Genomic DNA, 19,121 nt, shown 5'->3' with positions numbered 1-19,121 from the left:
CTCTCTCTTTCCCTCCTCTCTTTTGCACTCTCTCTCTCCCCCCCTCTTTTGTGCTCTCTCTCTCCCCACCTCTTTTGCGCTCTCTCTCTCCCTCTCTATCCCCCCTCTCTTTCTTTCTCCCCTCTCTCTTTCTCTTGCTCCCCTCTCTCTCTCTCCATCTCCCCTCTCTCTCTCCATCTCCCCTCTCTCTCTCTCTCTCTCTCTCTCTCCCCCTCTCTCTGTCTCCACCCTCTCTCTATCTCCCCTCTCTCTCTCCCCCTCTCTCTCTCTCCACCCTCTCTCTCTCTCCCCTCTCTCTCTCCCCCTCTCTCTCTCTCCCCTCTATCTCTCCCCTCTCTCTCTCCACTCTCTCTCACTCCCCTCTCTCTCACTCCCCTCTCTCTCTCCCCTCTCTCTAGCTCCCCTCTCTCTCTCCCCTCTCTCTTTCTTTCTATCTCCCCTAACTCTCTATTTTCTCTCTCTCTCTCTCTCTCTCTCTCTCTCTCTCCCCCTCTCTTCCCTCTCTAAACCTCTCTCTCTCTCTCTCTCTCTCTCTCCCCTCTCTCTCTCCCCTCTTTCTCTCCCCTTTCTCTCTCTCCCCTCTCTCTCTCCCCTCTTTCTATCTCCCCTGTCTCTCTCTCTCCTCTCTCATGTCTCTCTCTCTCCCCCCTCTTTCTATCTTCCCTCTCTCTCTCTTTCTCTCTCCTCTCTCATGTATCTCTCTCTCTGTCTCTCTCTCCCCTCTCTTTCTCCTCTCTCTCCCCTCTCTCTCTCCCCTCTCTCTCTCCCCTCTTTCTATCTCCCCCCTCTCTCTCTCTCTCTCCTCTCTCTTCCCCTCTTTCTATCTCCCCTCTCTCTCTCCTCTCTCTCTCTCTTCCCCTCTATCTCTCTCTCCTCTCTCTATCTCCCCCCTCTGTCTCTCTCTCTCCCCATCTCTCTCTCCCCTCTCTCTCTCCCCCCTCTCTCTTTCTCTCTCCCCTCTCTCTCTCCCCTCTTTCTCTCTCTCTCCCCCTCTTTCTCTCTCCCCTCTCCATCCACATCTCCCCTCTTTCTCTTCCCCCCTCTCTCTCTCTCTCTCTCTCTCTCTCTCTCCCCTCTCTCTCTCTCTCTCCCCTCTCTCCTCTCTCTCTCTCTCTCTCTATCTCCCCCCTCTGTCTCTTTCTCTCTCCCCCCTCTTTCTCTCCCCTCTCTCCCCTCTCTCTCCCTTCTCTCCCCTCTCTCTCCCTTCTCTCTCTCCCTCTCTCTCTCTCTCTCTCTCCCCTCTCTCGCTCCCTCCCCCTCTCTCTTTCTCTCTCCCCTCTTTCTCTCCCTTCTCTCTCTCTCTCCACATCTCCCCTCACTCTCTCTCTCGCCCCTTTCTCTCCTCTCTCTCTCCTCTCTCTTCTCTCTCTCCCCTCTCTCTCTATCTCCCCCTCTCTCTTTCTCTCTCCCCTCTCTCTCTCTCTCTCTCTCTCCCCTCTCTCTCCACATCTCCCCTCTTTCTCTCTCCCCTCTCTCTCATCCCCCTCTCTCTTTCTCCCCTCTTGATCCCTCTCTCCCCTCTTGATCTCTCTCTCCTCTCTCCCCTCTTTTGACCTGTTTGAGCTCTCTCCACAGCCTTCCATGGCCCCGCCCCCATCGTACACCTTCACGCTAGGCCCCGCCCCTTCACGGGCCTTCATGCTAGGCCCCGCCCCTTAACGGGTCTTCACACTAGGTCACGCCCCCTTCACTGTCGGTCACGCCCCCACGCACACTCGGTCACGCCCACTTCTGCTTGCGGCAGTCGGCAGATCAGGTAGGGGTTTAAGGCCAATCGTATTGAGCTTGCATTCTATTGGCTGTTCCATCAGCCAATCAGATTTTTCCTACCTTAATTCCGATTGGCTGATAGAATCCTATCAGCCAATTGGAATTGAAGGGACGCCATCTTGGATGACGTCACTTAAAGGTACCGTCATTGTGTTCGAAGACTCCAGATGAAGAGGATGGCTCCACATCGGCTCCTTGGAAGATGGCTCCGCTCCAGATGGATGAAGATTGAAGACGCTGCCTGGATGAAGACTTCTACCGGATGAAGGACCTCCTCTGCGCACCTTGGATGAAGAATTTGGCTCGGCTGAGTGAAGACGACTCAAGGTAGGGAGATCTTCAAGGGGTTAGCGTTTTTTTAAGGGGAGTTTGGGTGGGTTAGAGTAGGGGTATGTGGGTGATGGGTTTTAATGTTGGGGGGTTTGTATTTTTTTTTACAGGTAAAAGAGCTGATTACTTTTGGGCAATGCCCCGCAAAAAGCCCTTTTAAGGGCTGGTAAAAGAGCTGATTACTTTTGTAATTTAGAATAGGGTAGGGCATTTTTCATTTTTGGGGGGATTTTTTATTCTATTAGGGGGCTTAGATTAGGTGTAATTAGTTTAAACTTCTTGTAATTTTTTATTATTTTTTGTAATTTAGTGTTTGTTTGTTTTTGTATTATAGATTAGTTTATTTAATTGTATTTTAGTTTAGCTAATTGTAGTTAATTTATTTGATTAATTTAATGATAGTGTAGTGTTAGGTGTATTTGTAACTTAGGTTAGGATTTATTTTACAGGTAATTTTGTACTTATTTTAACTAGGTAGCTATTAAATAGTTATTAACTATTTAATAGCTATTGTACCTAGTTAAAATAAATACAAAGTTGCCTGTAAAATAAATATAAATCCTAAAATAGCTACAATGTAACTATTAGTTATATTGTAGCTATATTAGGGTTAATTTATTTAATTATAGGAATATTATTTTGTTTAATTAAAATTATATTTAACTTAGGGGGGTGTTAAGGTTAGGGTTAGAGTTAGGTTTAGGGGTTAATAACTTTATTATAGTACTGGCGACGTTGCGGGCGGGAGATTATGGGTTAATAATTGTAGGTAGGTGGCGGTGATGTTAGGGAGGGCAGATAAGGGGTTAATAAAATTTATTATAGTGTTTGCGAGGCGGGAGTGCGGCGGTTTAGGGGTTAATACATTTATTATAGTGGCGGTGAGGTCCGGTCGGCCGATTAGGGCGTATTAAGTGTAGGTAGGTGGCGGCGATTTTGGGGGGGGCAGATTAGGGGTTAATAAATATAATATAGGTGTCGGCGATGTTAGGGGCAGTAGATTAGGGGTTCATAGCTATAATGTAGGTGGCGGCGGTGTCCGGTTGGAAGATTAGAGGTTAAAAATTTTTATTAGAGGGTTGGCGATGTGGGGGGGGGCCTCGGTTTAGGGGTACATAGGTAGTTTATGGGTGTTAGTGTACTTTGTAGCACAGTAGTTAAGAGCTTTATGTTCCGGCGTTAGCCCATAAAGCTCTTAACTACTGACTTGTTTTGCGGCTGGAGTCTTGTCGGTAGAGGCTCCACCGCTCACTTCTTCCAAGACTCTAAATACCAGCGTTAGGCAAATCCCATAGAAAAGATAGGATACGCAATTGACGTAAGGGGATCTGCGGTAGCCTGGAGTCGCGGAAAGAAAGTGAGCGGTAGACCCTTTCCTGGCTGACTCTAAATACCAGCGGGCGGTAAAAGCAGCGTTAGGACCCTTAACGCTGCTTTTGACGGCTATCGCCAAACTCTAAATCTAGCCGTTTGTAACTAATTTTTCAATGAGTCTCCTTAGTGCTATATTGTCCCCCCTAAAGGTGCTTGTTAATTACAAAAATATTTGGCACCTATAGGTACTTACCATTAGTACTAATTTACCTACTATCTTGTTACTACAATATATATATATATATATATATATATATATATATATAGCATGTTGCATGTTTGTACCCAGTCCAGTCTGAGAGTGTAGTCCCCTTTCATGTTTTGAATATGTCTAGGGTGATTACATAAACCTGTGCACCCTTTACTTGTTCCCAGTTTGTTGGATTGAGAGCTTGCATTGTGTGGCTGTTTTAGGGTCCCAGGTTTTGGAAGGGACCATGACGTGGTACCTGGGCTTGTCCTATTTGGCCAAATGCAGTAACTAACCCTTCCATTTTAGCTTTTAATCTTAGCTGAGAACTTGTGAGTGCTGGACTTTCTCTGTGTGTTGTATTAATTTGTTTTCTAATTTTCCCTATGGTTCTTGCACCCAGACCTGTCTGGGGTTAACTGTCTGTGACTCTTTGCTTCAATGTGAAGTAGTGAGTGTACAGCCTGTATCACAGTGTAAATGTGCTATCCCCTCAAAATAACTCAACACACAGCCATTAATGTCTAAACCGTTGGCAACAAAAGTAAGTACACCCCTAAGTGGAAATGTCCAAATTGGGCCCAAAATGTTAATATTTTGTGTGGTCACCATTATTTTCCAGCACTGCCTTAACCCTCAATGGGCATGGAATTTACCAGATATTCACATGTTGCCACTGGAGTCCTCTTCCACTCCTTCATGATGACATCACAGAGCTAGTGGATGTTAGAAACCTTGCGCTCCCCCACCTTCTGATTGAGGATGCCCCACAGATGCTCAATAGGGTTTAGGTCTGGAGACATGCTTCGGCAGTACATCACCTTTACCCTTAGCTTCTTTAGCAAGGCAGTGGTCATCTTGGAGGTGTGTTTGCAGTCATTATCATTTTGGAATACTGCCCTGCGGCCCAGTCTCCGAAGGGAGGGGATCATGCGCTGCTTCAGTATGTCACAGTACATGTTGGCATTCATGGTTCCCTCAATGAACTGTAGCTCCCCAGTGCCGGCAGCACTCATGCAGGCCCAGACCATGACACTCCCACCACCATGCTTGACTGTAGGCAAGACACACTTGTCTTTGTACTCTTCCCCTGGTTGCCGCCATACATGCTTGACTCCAGCTGAACCAAATAAGTTTATCTTGGTCTCATCGGAACACAGGACATGGTTCCAGTAATCTATGTCTTTAGTCTGCTTTGTCTTCAGCAAACTGTTTGTGGGCTTTCTTGTGCATCATCTTAAGAAGAGGCTTCCTACTGGGACGACAGCCATGCAGATCAATTTGATGCAGTGTGCGGCGTATGGTCTGAGCACTGACAGGCTCACCCCCCACCCCTTCAACCTCTGCAGCAATGCTGGCAGCACGTATACGTCTATTTCCAAAAGACAACCCCTGGATATGACGCTGAGCATGTGCACTCAACTTTTTTGGTCAACCATGGCGGAGCCTGTTCTGAGTGGAACCTGTCCTATGAAACCGCTGTATGGTCTTGCCCACCGTGCTGCAGTTCAGTTTCAGGGTCTTAGCAATCTTCTTATAGCCTAGGCCATCTTTATGTAGAGCAACAGTTATTTTTCTTTTCAGATCCTTAGAGATTTCTTTGCCATGAGGTGCCATGTTAAACTTCCAGTGACCAGTATTAGAGAGTGTGAGAGCAATAACACCAATTTCAACACACCTGCTCCCCATTCACACCTGAGACCTTGTAACACTAACGAGTCAAATGACACCGGGGAGGGAAAATAACTAATTGGGCCCACTTTGGACATTTCCACTTAGGGGTGTACTCACTTTTGTTGCCAACGGTTTAGACATTAATGGCTGTGTGTTGAGCTATTTTTAGGGGACAGCCCATTTACACTGTTATACAGGCTGTACACTCACTACTTTACATTGCAGCAAAGTGTCATTTATTTAATATTGACACATGAAAAGATATAATAAAATAGTTACAAAAATGTGAGGGGTGTACTTACTTTTGTGAGATACTGTATATATATATATATATATATATATATATATATATATATATATATATATATATATATATATATATATATAGTTTTATGATAACTAATTGCACTACTCTACTACTTTAAATTCCCTGATTATTCCAATATTTGTCAGGAAACATTGTGCATGGGGAAAAATTAACATGAATTGTTTTAAGCAGAAAGAAAACATGTGTGAGAGCGTATCGCCCCCACTAGCTTCCCTATATCCAGCACCAGAGCATAAAGTCTATATCTTAACTGTTCTAATATTGAAATTAACAGCCTCTAAATATGGTTCCTCAAAGACTCCTAAACAACTTAAGCAATTGTATATTGTCACAATATTACAAAATAAGATCCATACATTGTTATACTAAGTATTTGTTTTATTGCTACAAGAGATATCACAGACACAAAATATAAAGTTAAATGTGGGCCCACTTGAAACTGTTGGTATACCAAAAGAAGTCAGCTGACTGCAGAAAAGAAAGTTCCTTTTAAAAGGTAATTGTAACGTTCCACGCAGCTGGGTTATATTGTGAGTATATGCAAAAATCTGAGTCATTATTGCTTCTTTCAAATACACAACTTGTGTCACAAACAAACAAACAAACGCCTCACCAGGTAGGCAAATCTGCCAGCCCTCCCCAACTGCTGCCCTAGGCATGGGCCTTGTTGGCCTAGGCCATAAAATGCCCCTGGTTTCTGGCCAGTTTGAAATGGCTGTCAGACTCAGCCCACTGATGACATCACAAACTGGGCTGCATCTAGGCACTTTCCTGAATAGCACTGACAGTCTGTTGAATTCAGCTAGTGAGTCTTTTGTGATTGGATGCCATATGCAGCCCAGATCATGATGTCGTCAGTGTGCTGAACTTGTCAGCCATTTCAAAGTGGCCAGAAACACTATTTATTTTAAAATAATGTTTTAACTATTCCAGCTGCATGATATAGAAAAAGGGCAGGAGGCTATTTGCTGCTTAATCTATGGTAGACTTGAAGATGACTAAGGTGTAGACTGTCCCTTTAACTGCAAAGGGCTCCAATGCACACACACACATATATATATATATATATATATATATATATATATTTGTGTGTGTGTACATGTGTATTTATGTGTTTATATATATATATATATATATATATATATATAGATATATATATATCTATATATATACACACACACGTAGACCTTTTTTTTCTCTAACACCTAAATCCTCATATCTTTGAGCCCTTATAACTTTTTTGTGACTTTTTTTTTAAATAATTTTTATTAGATGGTGTTATTATGAGTGTAACTGTACTTTGTAATTTATTTTTTATGTGTTTGTGACACTTTTTTGTTTTGTGAAACAGTTAACCAGAGTTCTGAGGACACACTAAACTGATTAATGTTAACTTGAACTGTGCTCAAGTGATCGTGTTTACTTTCAATCCTATGCGCGCAAATATAACCATCATGCTTCTGCGTAACTGTTAGCTCTCCACTTGTAATCTGGCCTAAAGTAGGGTAACTTACACTAAAATTGCCACCTTTAAATTTAACCCCCACATACAGTGGGTATTGAAAATAATAACCCCCTTGTAAATAATTAAATTTTGTTGCTTTGCAGCCTGAAATAAAGACACACAGTTTTTGTTTATCCAGTTGTATTTACTCAGTGCAACTTATAACTTCCAAGTGAAAGATATAACACCAACAAGTCAGACAAAAGTAAAGACAATTCAAAAACAGAATCTCTGAGCTGGGAAAAGGATTACTCCCTTGTGTCAGTATTTTGTTGAACCACATTTTGCTTTAATTACAGCCTTTAGTGTGTTGGGATATGTCTCTATTAACTTTGCACATCTAGACTGTGCAATATTTGCCCACTCTTCTTTGCAAAACTGCTCCAGTTCCATTACATTTGATGGTGACCGTTTGTGGACTGCAGTCTGCAAGTCATGCCACAGATATTCAATGGGGTTTAAGTCTGGGATCTGACTAGGCCATGCAAGGACATTCACATTTTTCTCCTTCAACCACTGGGTTTTAAATTTTGCTGTGTGTTTTGGGTCATTGTCATGTTGGAAGGTAAGCCTTCTTCCCATTGACAACTTTCTGGCAGAGGGCAGCAGATTTTCCTCAAGAATTTGATGGTATTTTCCCCCATCCATTATTCTTTCTTTCCTGACAAGTGCTCCAGTGCCTGCGGCAGAGAAACACCCCCATAACAGGATATTTACCATCTCCATACTTTACTGTAGGTATGGTGTTATTTGGATGGTGAGCTGTATTGGATTTCCTCCAGACATATCATTTGGTGTTGAGACCAAATAATTCAATTTTAGTTTCATCTGACCATACCACATTTTTCCATGTGGCCTCAGAATCTCCTAGGTGCTATGGCAAAGCTCAATCGTGACTGCATGTGGCCTTTCTTGAGGTGTGGCTTTTTTCTCGTGACCCTCCTATACTAGCCACATTTGTGGAGAATTCATGATATTGTTGTCACATGCACACAATGATCACTCTTTGTCATAAATTCCTGCAACTGCTTCAGAGCTGCTGTGGGCCTCTTGGTAGCCTCTCTGACCAGTTTCCTCCTGGCTCTTTTATCCAGTTTGGAGTGATGTTCTGATGCAGAGAAGGTCTGTGTTATACCAAATACCTTCCACTTCTTAATAATAGACTTTACTGTGCTTCTAGGCATTGATAAAGCCTTTGATATTTTCTTGCATCCATCTCCTGACTTGTGCCTGTCCACAACTTTATCCCGGAGATCTTTTGACAGTGTCTTGCCGTTAATTGTTTGCTTCATTTGCACTACCAGAGACTGAGATGCTCCAGGAAAGTTCTTTTCATGCTATGCGAATCAATATGCCCACAGCTGATCACAGTTGACTTTGTGTGTGCAGTTGAGAAGGTGATTAGCTACCCCTGATTGAGTTTACACATAATTTTAGGAGGGGGTGACCCTTTTTCCAAATCAGTGATTCTGTTTTTGAATTGTCTTTATTTTTGCCTGACATGTTGGTGTTGTATCTTTCACTTGGATGTTATAAGTTGCACTGAGTAATTACAACTGGATAAACAAAAACTGTGTCTGTCTTTATTTCAGGCTGCAAAGCAACAAAATGTGATTATTTTCAAGGGGGGCTAATTCTTTTCAATAACCACTGTAATTAAAGGGACACTGAACCCACATTTTTTCTTTCGTGATTTAGACAGAGCATGAAATTTTAAGCAACTTTCTAATTTACTCCTATTATCAAATATTCTTCATTCTCTTGGTATCTTTATTTGAAATGCAATAATGTAAGTTTAGATGCCGGCCCATTTATGGTGAACAACCTTGGTTGTTCTTGCTGATTGGTGGATAAATTCATCCACCAATAAGAAAGTGCTGTCCAGAGTACTGATCCCAAAAAAAAGCTTAGATGCCTTCTTTTTCATATAAAAATAGCAAGAGATCGAAGAAAAATTGATAATAGGAGTAAATTAGAAAGTTGCTTAAAATTGCATGCTCTATCTGAATCCCAAAAGAAAAAATTTGGGTTCAGTGTCCCTTTAAGCCTTGGGGGCCAATTTACTATGATGTGGCGGATCATGTCTGCCCAACATCGCTAAATGCCAACAGCATAAGCTGTCTGCATTTAACATTCCACAAGCATTTCTAGTGAAATGCTTGTGCAATGCCCCCCCCTGCAGATTCGCGCTAGCAGGGGGTGTCAATCATCAGGATCGTATCTGACCGGGCTGATTGCTGTCCGCCGCCTCAGAGGTGGCGGATAAGTTAAGGAGCAGCGGTCTTAAGACCGTTGCTTCTTAACTTGCGCTTCAGGCGGACCTGAAGCTGAGTGGGTCGGAAGCAGCATCTGCTGCTTCATAAATCGACCCCTTGCTCTGAATTTATTTCTTCCACTAAATTACACCACTTAAATTTGCCTTTAAACTAAATTGCATCCTAACTCTAAATTAACTCCCCTATACCTAAAGTTACCTCCTTTCTAACCATTTATACTTGACCAACTACCTAGAAAAATGTCTTCATAGATAAATGTTACGACCCTACAAAAATCAACTTTTACTTAAATGAACCCCTTTATAACTTCCTACCTAAATTTAACCCCAGTTAAGAATCATCTTCATGTAATTCCTCACAGCAACCCCCACACTGTGATAATGTTGATCAAACTTCCATCTGTTTAATTTATAATAATATATATAAAAAAAGATTAATTAGAATGGTGATTTTTTTTAACAAGTAACACACACTTTCATCATTCAGAAAGTGCATACATTTTAAACAGCTTTCTAACTTACATCTATTATCAAATTTACTTAAAGGGACATGAAACACAATTTTTTTTCATGATTTAGAAAAAACATGCAATTTTAAACAAGTTTCTAATTTACTTCTATTAGCTAATTTGCTTCATTCTCTTGATATCCTTTGCTGGAAAGCATATCTAGATAGGCTTAGTAGCTGCTTATTGGTGGCTGCACATAGATGCCTCATGTGATTGGCTCCCCCATGTGCATGACTATTTATTCAACAAAGGATATATAAAGAATGAAGCAAAATAGCTAATAGAAGTAAACTGGAATGTTCTTTAAAATGTTATTCTCTACCTGATTCATGGAATATTTTTTGGGGCTTAGTGTCCCTTTAATTCTTTTTGTATCCTTTGTTCCTTTGTTGAAGGAGCAACAATGCACTAATGGGAGCTAGCTGAACACATCAGATGAGCCATTGACAAGAGGCATATTTCAATTTGGGGGGAAGGTTAAAATTAGAAGAAATTAATTTCAAGTGGTTACATTTGGATGTGGTTAATTTTAGGAAAAGTGTTACATATTGAAAGGAGTTTTTATGGGGCATCACATTAAGGTTAGGATTAATTTAGTTGGAAAGGTTTCCAGTGGGGGTCAATTATGATTAGGGGAAGCATGCAGTGTTGTGTGGTCGCTTATAATTACTTTTAAAGTGAGCTTACAGTAAATGGGTTACAGATGGGTTTCTACTGTGCAGTTAGGTCGTTTTGCTTAGGTCATGGTTATTTTTATTTTTTTGTGGAAAGTTGCAGTCAGTGTTAACCTGAGGTGGCTAGTCATGGTTCGTTTATCTCAGTGGGGAAGGGTTAGGACAGTAGCAATGGGGGTTTTATTGTGCAGATAATAACAACAGTCATATGATACTGTCTGTTATTCATAGAGCCTTCAATTAAGATTATAGACATCACTACTGTAGAGGAGCTCCACTACTGGGCTCCCCAGGACCTGAGTGAATGCGGCAGTATGTCTGCTAGGGGTCTCCCTTCCTCTGTCCAAACCCTGGGACAGCACCTGAATAGTAGCTCTGCCAACAAAGCTTTCATTGCTGAGCCTGGGGTCAAGCCAGCAGCTATATCTCTCCCAGCTGGGCTGGTCTTAATGGGCTCCCAGGCTGCTATCGCTCCCTCTGCTTATGCTAAACCTTCTTACAGGCAGTTGCCTACGTTCCCAGGCAGATATCAATCCCTCTGCCCACTGCTTTTTGCAGACAGGTAATGATTAATTTGCCTGCACTGCACTGTCTTTAAAAAGACTATTGGGTCTCACAGGGGCAGCTCTTTATGTACAGGTCCAAAGACTCTGTAACAGATCTCCCCGACAGGGAAAAATGTAGCCAGTAAGAAGGGCCTAAACATTAGCCACTGGAAAACCTGAAAAAACAGGCAAGACCATTTCAAAAGGAACTACTGACTACGCTATATTTCACTCAAGACTTCCATCTAACAATACACCATTTAACTTACCCACTCCACATAAAACATATGTCGGAGCCGGACAGATAGGTCAGCATGCTAAGGCACTGAGGATGAGCTCTATAGCAACACAAGGGTTGCAGGTTCGATCCCCGGCGAGGTCCACTCAGCCTTTCATCCTTCTGAGGTTGATAAAATGAACAGCGCCTTGAGACCCTTACGGGTGATTAGCCGCGCTTTACAAGTACCCAATTATATTCTTTACTGTCTATATTATTGTATTGACAATCTAAATGCTTCCAAATTCAGATCATGGTGACTGACTGTCAGGTGTCAAGCACCATGCACATGCTTGGCTTAATCAGGCTTGCCTGAAATGATCATTCAAATGGTGTCCTCAGAATAAAATAAACATAAAATTAGGCTTTTTTTAATAAACATATAAGGTAAACCTTTTTTTTTTTTTAATAAGTACCTATATTGGGCCAGATTACAATACCACTGAAAGTAAGCTTGCAACTAGCGCATGGTAGCGCGCATATCACAAGTTAAAAGTAAAAGACTGGCACAAGAGTGAAACCCAACGCACGTTAACTTCAGGAAATTAGATATCGCACTTCTAATTCATGCGCAAATCCAACCACGTCTAACCATAACATGAGTTATACATATTTTAAATGTCAATGTTCTTTACATAGAAGAAAATGTTCTATTTATTTTTATGAAATAAATTAAATCTTTCATTCTATTGGCTGATATGAATGTGAACATGCAAATCAGCCAGTAGGAATGCAAGGGTGCCCCTATATAAAAGGAGTGCCTCACATTCCAAATTCAATGTGTGGCTGGTGACCAAATGAAGAGGACCTCTTTGTTAAAGCTCTGAAGATAAAGACCACTGCTTCTGCCGCCACCACCACCACTGTCGGGATGAAGATAAGAAGATGAACCGCCGGGATGAAGAGAAGAAGAAGAACCACCGCCGGGATGAAGATGAAGCGCAGCCATCATCATCTATGGTGAGTCCCTTCTTGGGCTTTAGTGTTTTCCTTTTTTGGGTGTTTTTTTTTTCTAAGATTAGGATTTCTTTTTTTATATGTGTGCAGCAAAAGAGCTAAATGCCCTTTTAAGGGCAATGCCCAGCCAAATGCCCTTTTCAATGCACTTTTTAGATTTTTTGTTTTTGTTTTTTTAAGGGGTGGGTTAATGTTAGAAGGAGTATTCTTTTTTTTAAAGAAAATGAGCTTGATCACTTTAGGGCAATGTCATACAAAAGGCCCATTTAAGGGCTATTTGTAGTTTAGTTTTACAATAGTTTTTTTTTATTTTGGGGTGTTTTTTTTGGGGGGTATTAGAATATGCATAACTCTTTCTTTATTTTTTATTATAAATGAAAACTAGGGTTTTTTTTTTTTGTAATGTTAGGGTTTTTTATTTTAACAGTAATGTAGGTATTTGTATTTTATTAGTAATAGTAGTTTATTTTATTTTATTAGTAATGGTAGTTTTTTTTTATTTTAAAAGGAAGGATTAGATTTTTTTTACTTTCACAGGTAAGTTTATATTTTTTTAAAGGTAGTTAGTTTTTTTGGTAAAGGTTAGTCTATTTTGGGTTAACTTAGTGGGTGTTAGGTTAGGGGGTTTAGATGTTAGTGGGTTATTTTGCATTAGCGGGCTGGCGGATTAGGGGTTAACAGCATAGATCTTTAGTTTGCAATGTGGGGTGGTTTAGGGGTTAATAGTGTACATAGGTAGTTTGCAATGTGTTGTGGGGCTGGTGGTTTAGGGGTTAATAGTGTAGTGGGGAATTTGGGGTGGGCTCAGTTAGCGTGCAAGCGAAAAATGTCGTTAGTGCACCACTTGTAACCTGGCAAAACAAAGGTTATCAAAGCTAGATTCAATTATATTATAGTATTTTTTGTAGTAGCTTTAAAATTCTGGACCAACCTGTGATTTCTCTAAGTGTTTCAAAGATCAGCAGTTTTTCAGGGTCCAATTTAGCAATTTTTGTGAATGCATCACTGAAACGTAGAAAGATTCACATTACATAGAATATGCAAAGATAGGATGCACACACACATATCATATTTGAGGGCAGCTTATAATTTAAAGAACAATTCTACTTGTTAGATACAACTGGATGTTAAAGATAAGGTCTAATTTATTAAATGGATTTTCTATGAAAGTATATGAAACTATAACCTAATCATTATTTTAAAATGGTTAGTAAATGGTAGTAAAATAATTACTTCCAATTATCAATAATAATTGTGAAGATTTATTACATTACACAAGCACATTATTTTGGGCACATCATACCCTTTTCATCAGATAGCAGGAAGTAGCACCCTATTTTGGAATTAATAATTGCATGCAGTTTTTGTTTTGTGCAATCATATGTTCCACTGGTGCTTTCCTACCACAAATTGTATTCAGGAGGTTTGGGTTTGAAGCAAACAGAGGTGTGTGGAATTTTAGCCATTAGAGGTGGACTCAGGGTAATAGGCGGTGGGGGATTTCTATTGGCAGGGTCAGCCAGGCCAGGAGTGTGGGTTTATAGGGCTGGGTTTTACTTGATGAAAATTGAATTTTCCTACTAAAGCAAGTGCTGTGGGAGGGGCAGTGTAACAAATATCCTAAATCAGGACGTTCTTGCAAGACACAGAATTATTGAGAGCTATTACGTTTACAGTATACCAAAAAATGGTGAGCACTATGGAAATTAAGGGGCCTTAAAGGGACATTAAACCCAATTTTTTTCTTTCAAGATTTAGCTAGAGAACACAATTTTAAAAAGTTTCCAATTTACTTCTATTGTCAATTTTGCTTTATTCTCATGATATTCTTTGTTGAACAGATACCTAGGTAGGTAGCGTGCACATGCCTGAAGCAATACTTGACAGGAAATAGTGCTGCCATCTAGTGCTCCTGCTAATGAATAGCATTGTTGCAAAACTGCTGCCATATACTGCTGCAGAAACGTGCACACTCATGAGCTTACCTTCCTGCTTTTCAACAAGGATAACAAAAAAACAAAGAAAGTTTAATAACAGATGTAAATTTGAAAGTTGTTTAAAATTGTATGTTCTATCTGAATCACAAAAGAAAAAAAATGGGTTTTATGTCCCTTTAATGGAAGAGTATGGATGATGACTAAAATGCCTCTGAAAACAGGTAAACTGGTTAAAATGCTAACGTTCTCCTTAACTACAGGCTAAAAAGTTATTGCCGATAGGTTTAAAATTTAGAAAATTTTAAAGTCACTGTATGTGCAGAAAAGAGCCCATTCAAGTAAAAGCCCCTAGATGAATGAGTGATTTCAATGTTATAGGTGGTAGCCAAGAAGGAAGTAGTTAAGTATTTTAAAGGGACAGTATACACCAAATTTCATATAACTGCATGTAATAGACACTACTATAAAGAATAATATGCACAGATACTGATCTAAAAATCCAGTATAAAACCATTTAAAAACTTACTTAGAAGCTTCCAGTTTAGCTATGTTAAAAAGTTAGCTGGAACACCCACTGCAAGTGGGAAAAACAGGCACTCCCCCCTCCCTCTTCCTTTGGATATGAAAATACCCTTTATACAAACAGAATCCAGCTGGAGTAGGGATACGTCAGTTTTCTCCTAAATTTTTGGGGCTTGGTTAGGAGTCTGGAAATCAGAGCAATGTTATTTAAAAATAAGCAAAACTGGGGGGCGGAGCCAGCCATCGTCTAAAATGGCTGCTAAAAGCTGAAGCTCCGGACTCACAGGCTCTTCCTGAGCAACTTTCTACCCCACAACAGGTGCAAAAGAGACTCTAATCAGAGGAATCGGTCACCGGAATGTACAGAGATACCACAGAGCCGGTCTGGTACGCATCAGCCACACGGAAAGCAACTTGACAAGCAGAGAGGTGCGTGGCGCGTCTCCCGACTAGGCCCAAATGCGCAGTGCTGATTCCACAGACCAGTAAGCAGGATGACAAACGGCTTCACCGTAGGTAACTAACCGCCACAAAAACGCACATTAACCACTTGAATGTCATTTGGGCTGCCCGGAATCCTCAAAAGCCACCCCTTATACAACATGTAAAATAAAGAAAAGAAGGGGCCTGTAAATATTAAAGGGGAATAAACAAAGGGAAAATAAAGGGGAATAAACAAAGAACTTTAGTAACTCCACAATGCAAATAAAGCATTAGCCCCCAAAGCAGATCACAATAGCGCATCCAATCCTAAGCACTACAGACAATGCAGAAGGTTAAATACCTTTGAAAGACATGCCTCAAACAACCAGACTGGGCCCCCATATAGAGCGCTAACATAATGACATAGCAAAAGAGGGAAGTGTGAACAGAGATAAAAAATCTTAATAATCACCATACTTAACAGGCTTAAAACCTCAATCCACTCCCTTTAAGCTTATACACTCCTCAGAGGGGGAAGTTACACCTATACACGCCGCATTGCAATGGCCTCAAAGAGACTACCTAAAGATAAATCTCCAAAAAGCCATACAACGACAACAGCGAAACTCAATAACTTTTTTAAGGTACTAGAAGACCCTGAACCAGATTTGCCTATATCCCAAGACCCAGCAGAAATGCAAGCAGACACAGGACCAAGTACCCAGGGCGCAACATCACGAGACCCTCTTACGAGGGCAGACATTGAAAACCTCCCTACAAAGGCAGACTTCGCTTCTCTCATCTCCCAGGTGGGCAAAATGATAAAAGATGGCCTCAAAGAAATTAAAAAAGACATATCTGAACTGGGGGAGAGAGTAGTTCACATAGAAGAGCACATATACCAAATACATAATGATTCTGATTTACATAACAGAACCTTGGAAGTCCAAGACTCATTAATACAACAGATGCAGCTTCAGTTGGAAGACCTGGACAACCGTGGACGACGCAATAATCTCAGGATAAGTGGCGTATCTGAAAAAATAAATACGTCCCAACTACAACAATATTTGCAGAATCTCTTTCAGTTCCTCCTGAAATGCTCAGAACCACCACACATGCCCATAGAGCGAGCCCACAGGGGCCTGAGGCCCAAACTACCAGAGGGAAAGCCTCCCAGAGACATTGTGCTGAAACTACAACTTTTCACAGATAAAGAAAAAATTATGGAAGCCTCCAGGAAAATGCGCCAAATTGCATTCAAAGGAGAAAATATCCAGATATACGCTGATCTGAGCACTATCACCCTGAATAGAAGAAGAGAGGCAAGATACTTAACAGCACACCTGCAAGAATTGAAAATCCAGTACAGATGGGGCTTCCCATTTAGCATAAAAGTTCTACAAGGCTCCCAATTAGCAATCTACAGAATGCCGGATGACCTGGAGGGCTTTTGCAAACAACTCAACATCCCTCAACCAACCTTGCCGCTCCTAGAAAAAGCACCACCACTGAAGGAGACAAGCTCTACATACAACCCCAAACCGCAAAGAAATACCTGGAACAGAATTGGCAGGAAAAGACAACAGCAGTTCTCAAACTCTACCGACTCGGACCTCAACAACACTTGAGACTATGAATATGTCAAGGACTAAATAAGTTTGTGCTGCAACATTCCTTTTTCCCCTATAAAACTATAGGTCAGAAGAAATGCCCACATAACCTGGACTATATATATTTAAGCAGGTTGGTTATAGAGACGCCTAGACGCGTGAGTATATTCAACTATGTTGTCATGCTTTGTATACTTAGAAAATAGACGCGCCAAAGGTTAATAATGCACCGTACAAATAGTTCAATATTAAATAGGAAGTAGCTGATACTCTCATGTTCATATTTATTTATGAACGGGTTAGTATCCCCTTTGTTTTTGAATATTGTGTATGTATTTATGCAATGGTTTTGTTTTCAGTTAATGTTATCAAGTTAATTGTTGTTTTGTTTGCACACACTGGAGACATGGCTGGAAATACTACTAAATTCGAAATAGTACCACAGAGGCTGAGTGAGCTTAAACAAATTGTTCCGCACATTACACCTACCCAGGCAACACCTACCCGCACATGGATTAGACAGCAGATACAGCTTCATCACACCAAAAGATGGCTGTAAGAAACCTTAACATAACGACACAAAACACGAAAGGCCTCAACTCCCAAACAAAAAGATCGCTAGCACTTAATTGGTTCGCCAAACACAAAAATGAAATTGTATTTATTCAGGAAACCCACTTTAGACATAAAGAGGAACCCAAATTTACATCTAGACACTACCCGACAGGACACTTCTGTTTACATACCCATAAAAAAAGAAATGGTGTGGGGATACTTTTCCACAAATCAATCCACATTAGTAACATTACCAAGCACACAGACCCAGAAGGTAGATATTTGATACTTGTGGGCGATCTCTTCAGCAAACCAATAACCCTAGCAAATGTATATGCTCCCAATACGGGACAAGCAAAATTTTTCAAGAAAATTACAGGGAAGCTGTTGGAGGTGGCTAGAGGAACCACCATCCTGGCAGGAGACTTTAACATAGCACTCAATCCCAAGCTCGACTGCTCCCTAACCAAAAGTTCCCAATCTCAGCACACCATTAAAACAGTAACGCATTGCCTTAGAACCACCTCATTACTAGATGTATGGAGAATCCAACACCCGACACAAAAAACTTATTCCTTTTACTCTAACCCCAATAAAACATATTCCAGATTAGATTACATCTGTATAGACCAGCTAGGGATGATGCTAGCCAGAGACACAGATATTGAACCAACACCGTGGTCGGATCATTCATCCGTATCCATGTCATCTGACTGGCCAAACAAGCCGATAACAGACTATTGTTGGAGACTTGACGATACACTTCTGTTACAACCCCAAATTCTAGACAAGGTAACCAAAACAATATCTGAGTATTTCCAATTCAACAAATCGCCTCAGTCCTCTCCAGGCATAGTCTGGGAGGCGCACAAAGCGGTGGTCAGGGGCGAGCTTATCAAGCAAAAAGCTTTCCTTACAAAGGTATATAACAGAGAATGCAAACAATTAACAAGTCAGCTTCGAGAGGCAGAAAGTGCCCATATGCTTACACCAGATTCAGCAGATACCCTCACATTTCTTACCAAGGCCCGAACTAACTTAAACAGGCACCTTGCTAGTGAAATACACAGGAAAGCATACTACTTAAAAAAGCTATACTTTGCAGAAGGAAACAGGGCAGGTCCAATATTAACCAAAGCACTGAAAAAGAAACAGCTAGCCCAATTCATACACAAAATGCACGACAATGATAGCAAAGAACATTATGACTGTAAAGCGATAGCTAATATATTCAGTAATTATTACAGATCCTTGTACAATATTCCCACAGAGGCCACCACACAACTTTCCACACTAACTGAGGAGTACTTGGAGAAGGCCCAGTTGCCAACCATAACAGACGCACAGGCTAAGACTTTAGAAGAACCAATCTCAGCACAGGAAGTTATTATAGCAATCAAAAATCTCCCTACTCGTAAAATCCCAAGCCCAGATGGTCTAACAAATGCCTATTATAAACAATTGCAACAAATACTGGTGCCCCACTTAACCAATTTATTTAATTCTTTAGACGGTGAAGGACACCTAACACAACAGCCTCTAGAAGCCCATATAACAGTGCTCCATAAAGAAGGTAAGCCCACGCCAGATCCTAGTAGCTACCGACCTATCTCCCTTTTAAATGGGAATATAAAAATATATGCAAAAATTCTAGCAAGTAGGAT

The 19,121-nt window shown here is 40.9% G+C and overlaps 1 protein-coding gene across 1 annotated transcript in view; it reads right to left on the bottom strand.

Annotated features, from left to right (window-relative positions):
* The window catches only part of LOC128660624 (epidermal growth factor receptor), a 411,537-nt gene that overhangs the window by 209,343 nt on the left and 183,073 nt on the right, over positions 1 to 19,121 (bottom strand). Inside the window, exon 10 of the mRNA XM_053714555.1 lies at positions 13,339 to 13,412. Within this exon, the coding sequence (XP_053570530.1) occupies positions 13,339 to 13,412 (74 nt within the window). The remainder of the gene's footprint in view (positions 1 to 13,338; positions 13,413 to 19,121) is intronic.

The sequence above is a fragment of the Bombina bombina genome, chromosome 5, assembly GCF_027579735.1.
Source record: "Bombina bombina isolate aBomBom1 chromosome 5, aBomBom1.pri, whole genome shotgun sequence".
In the NCBI taxonomy this organism is placed as follows: domain Eukaryota; kingdom Metazoa; phylum Chordata; class Amphibia; order Anura; family Bombinatoridae; genus Bombina; species Bombina bombina.
Note: the sequence above shows the minus strand (reverse complement) of the source record. Positions and strands in the feature narration are given on the sequence as shown.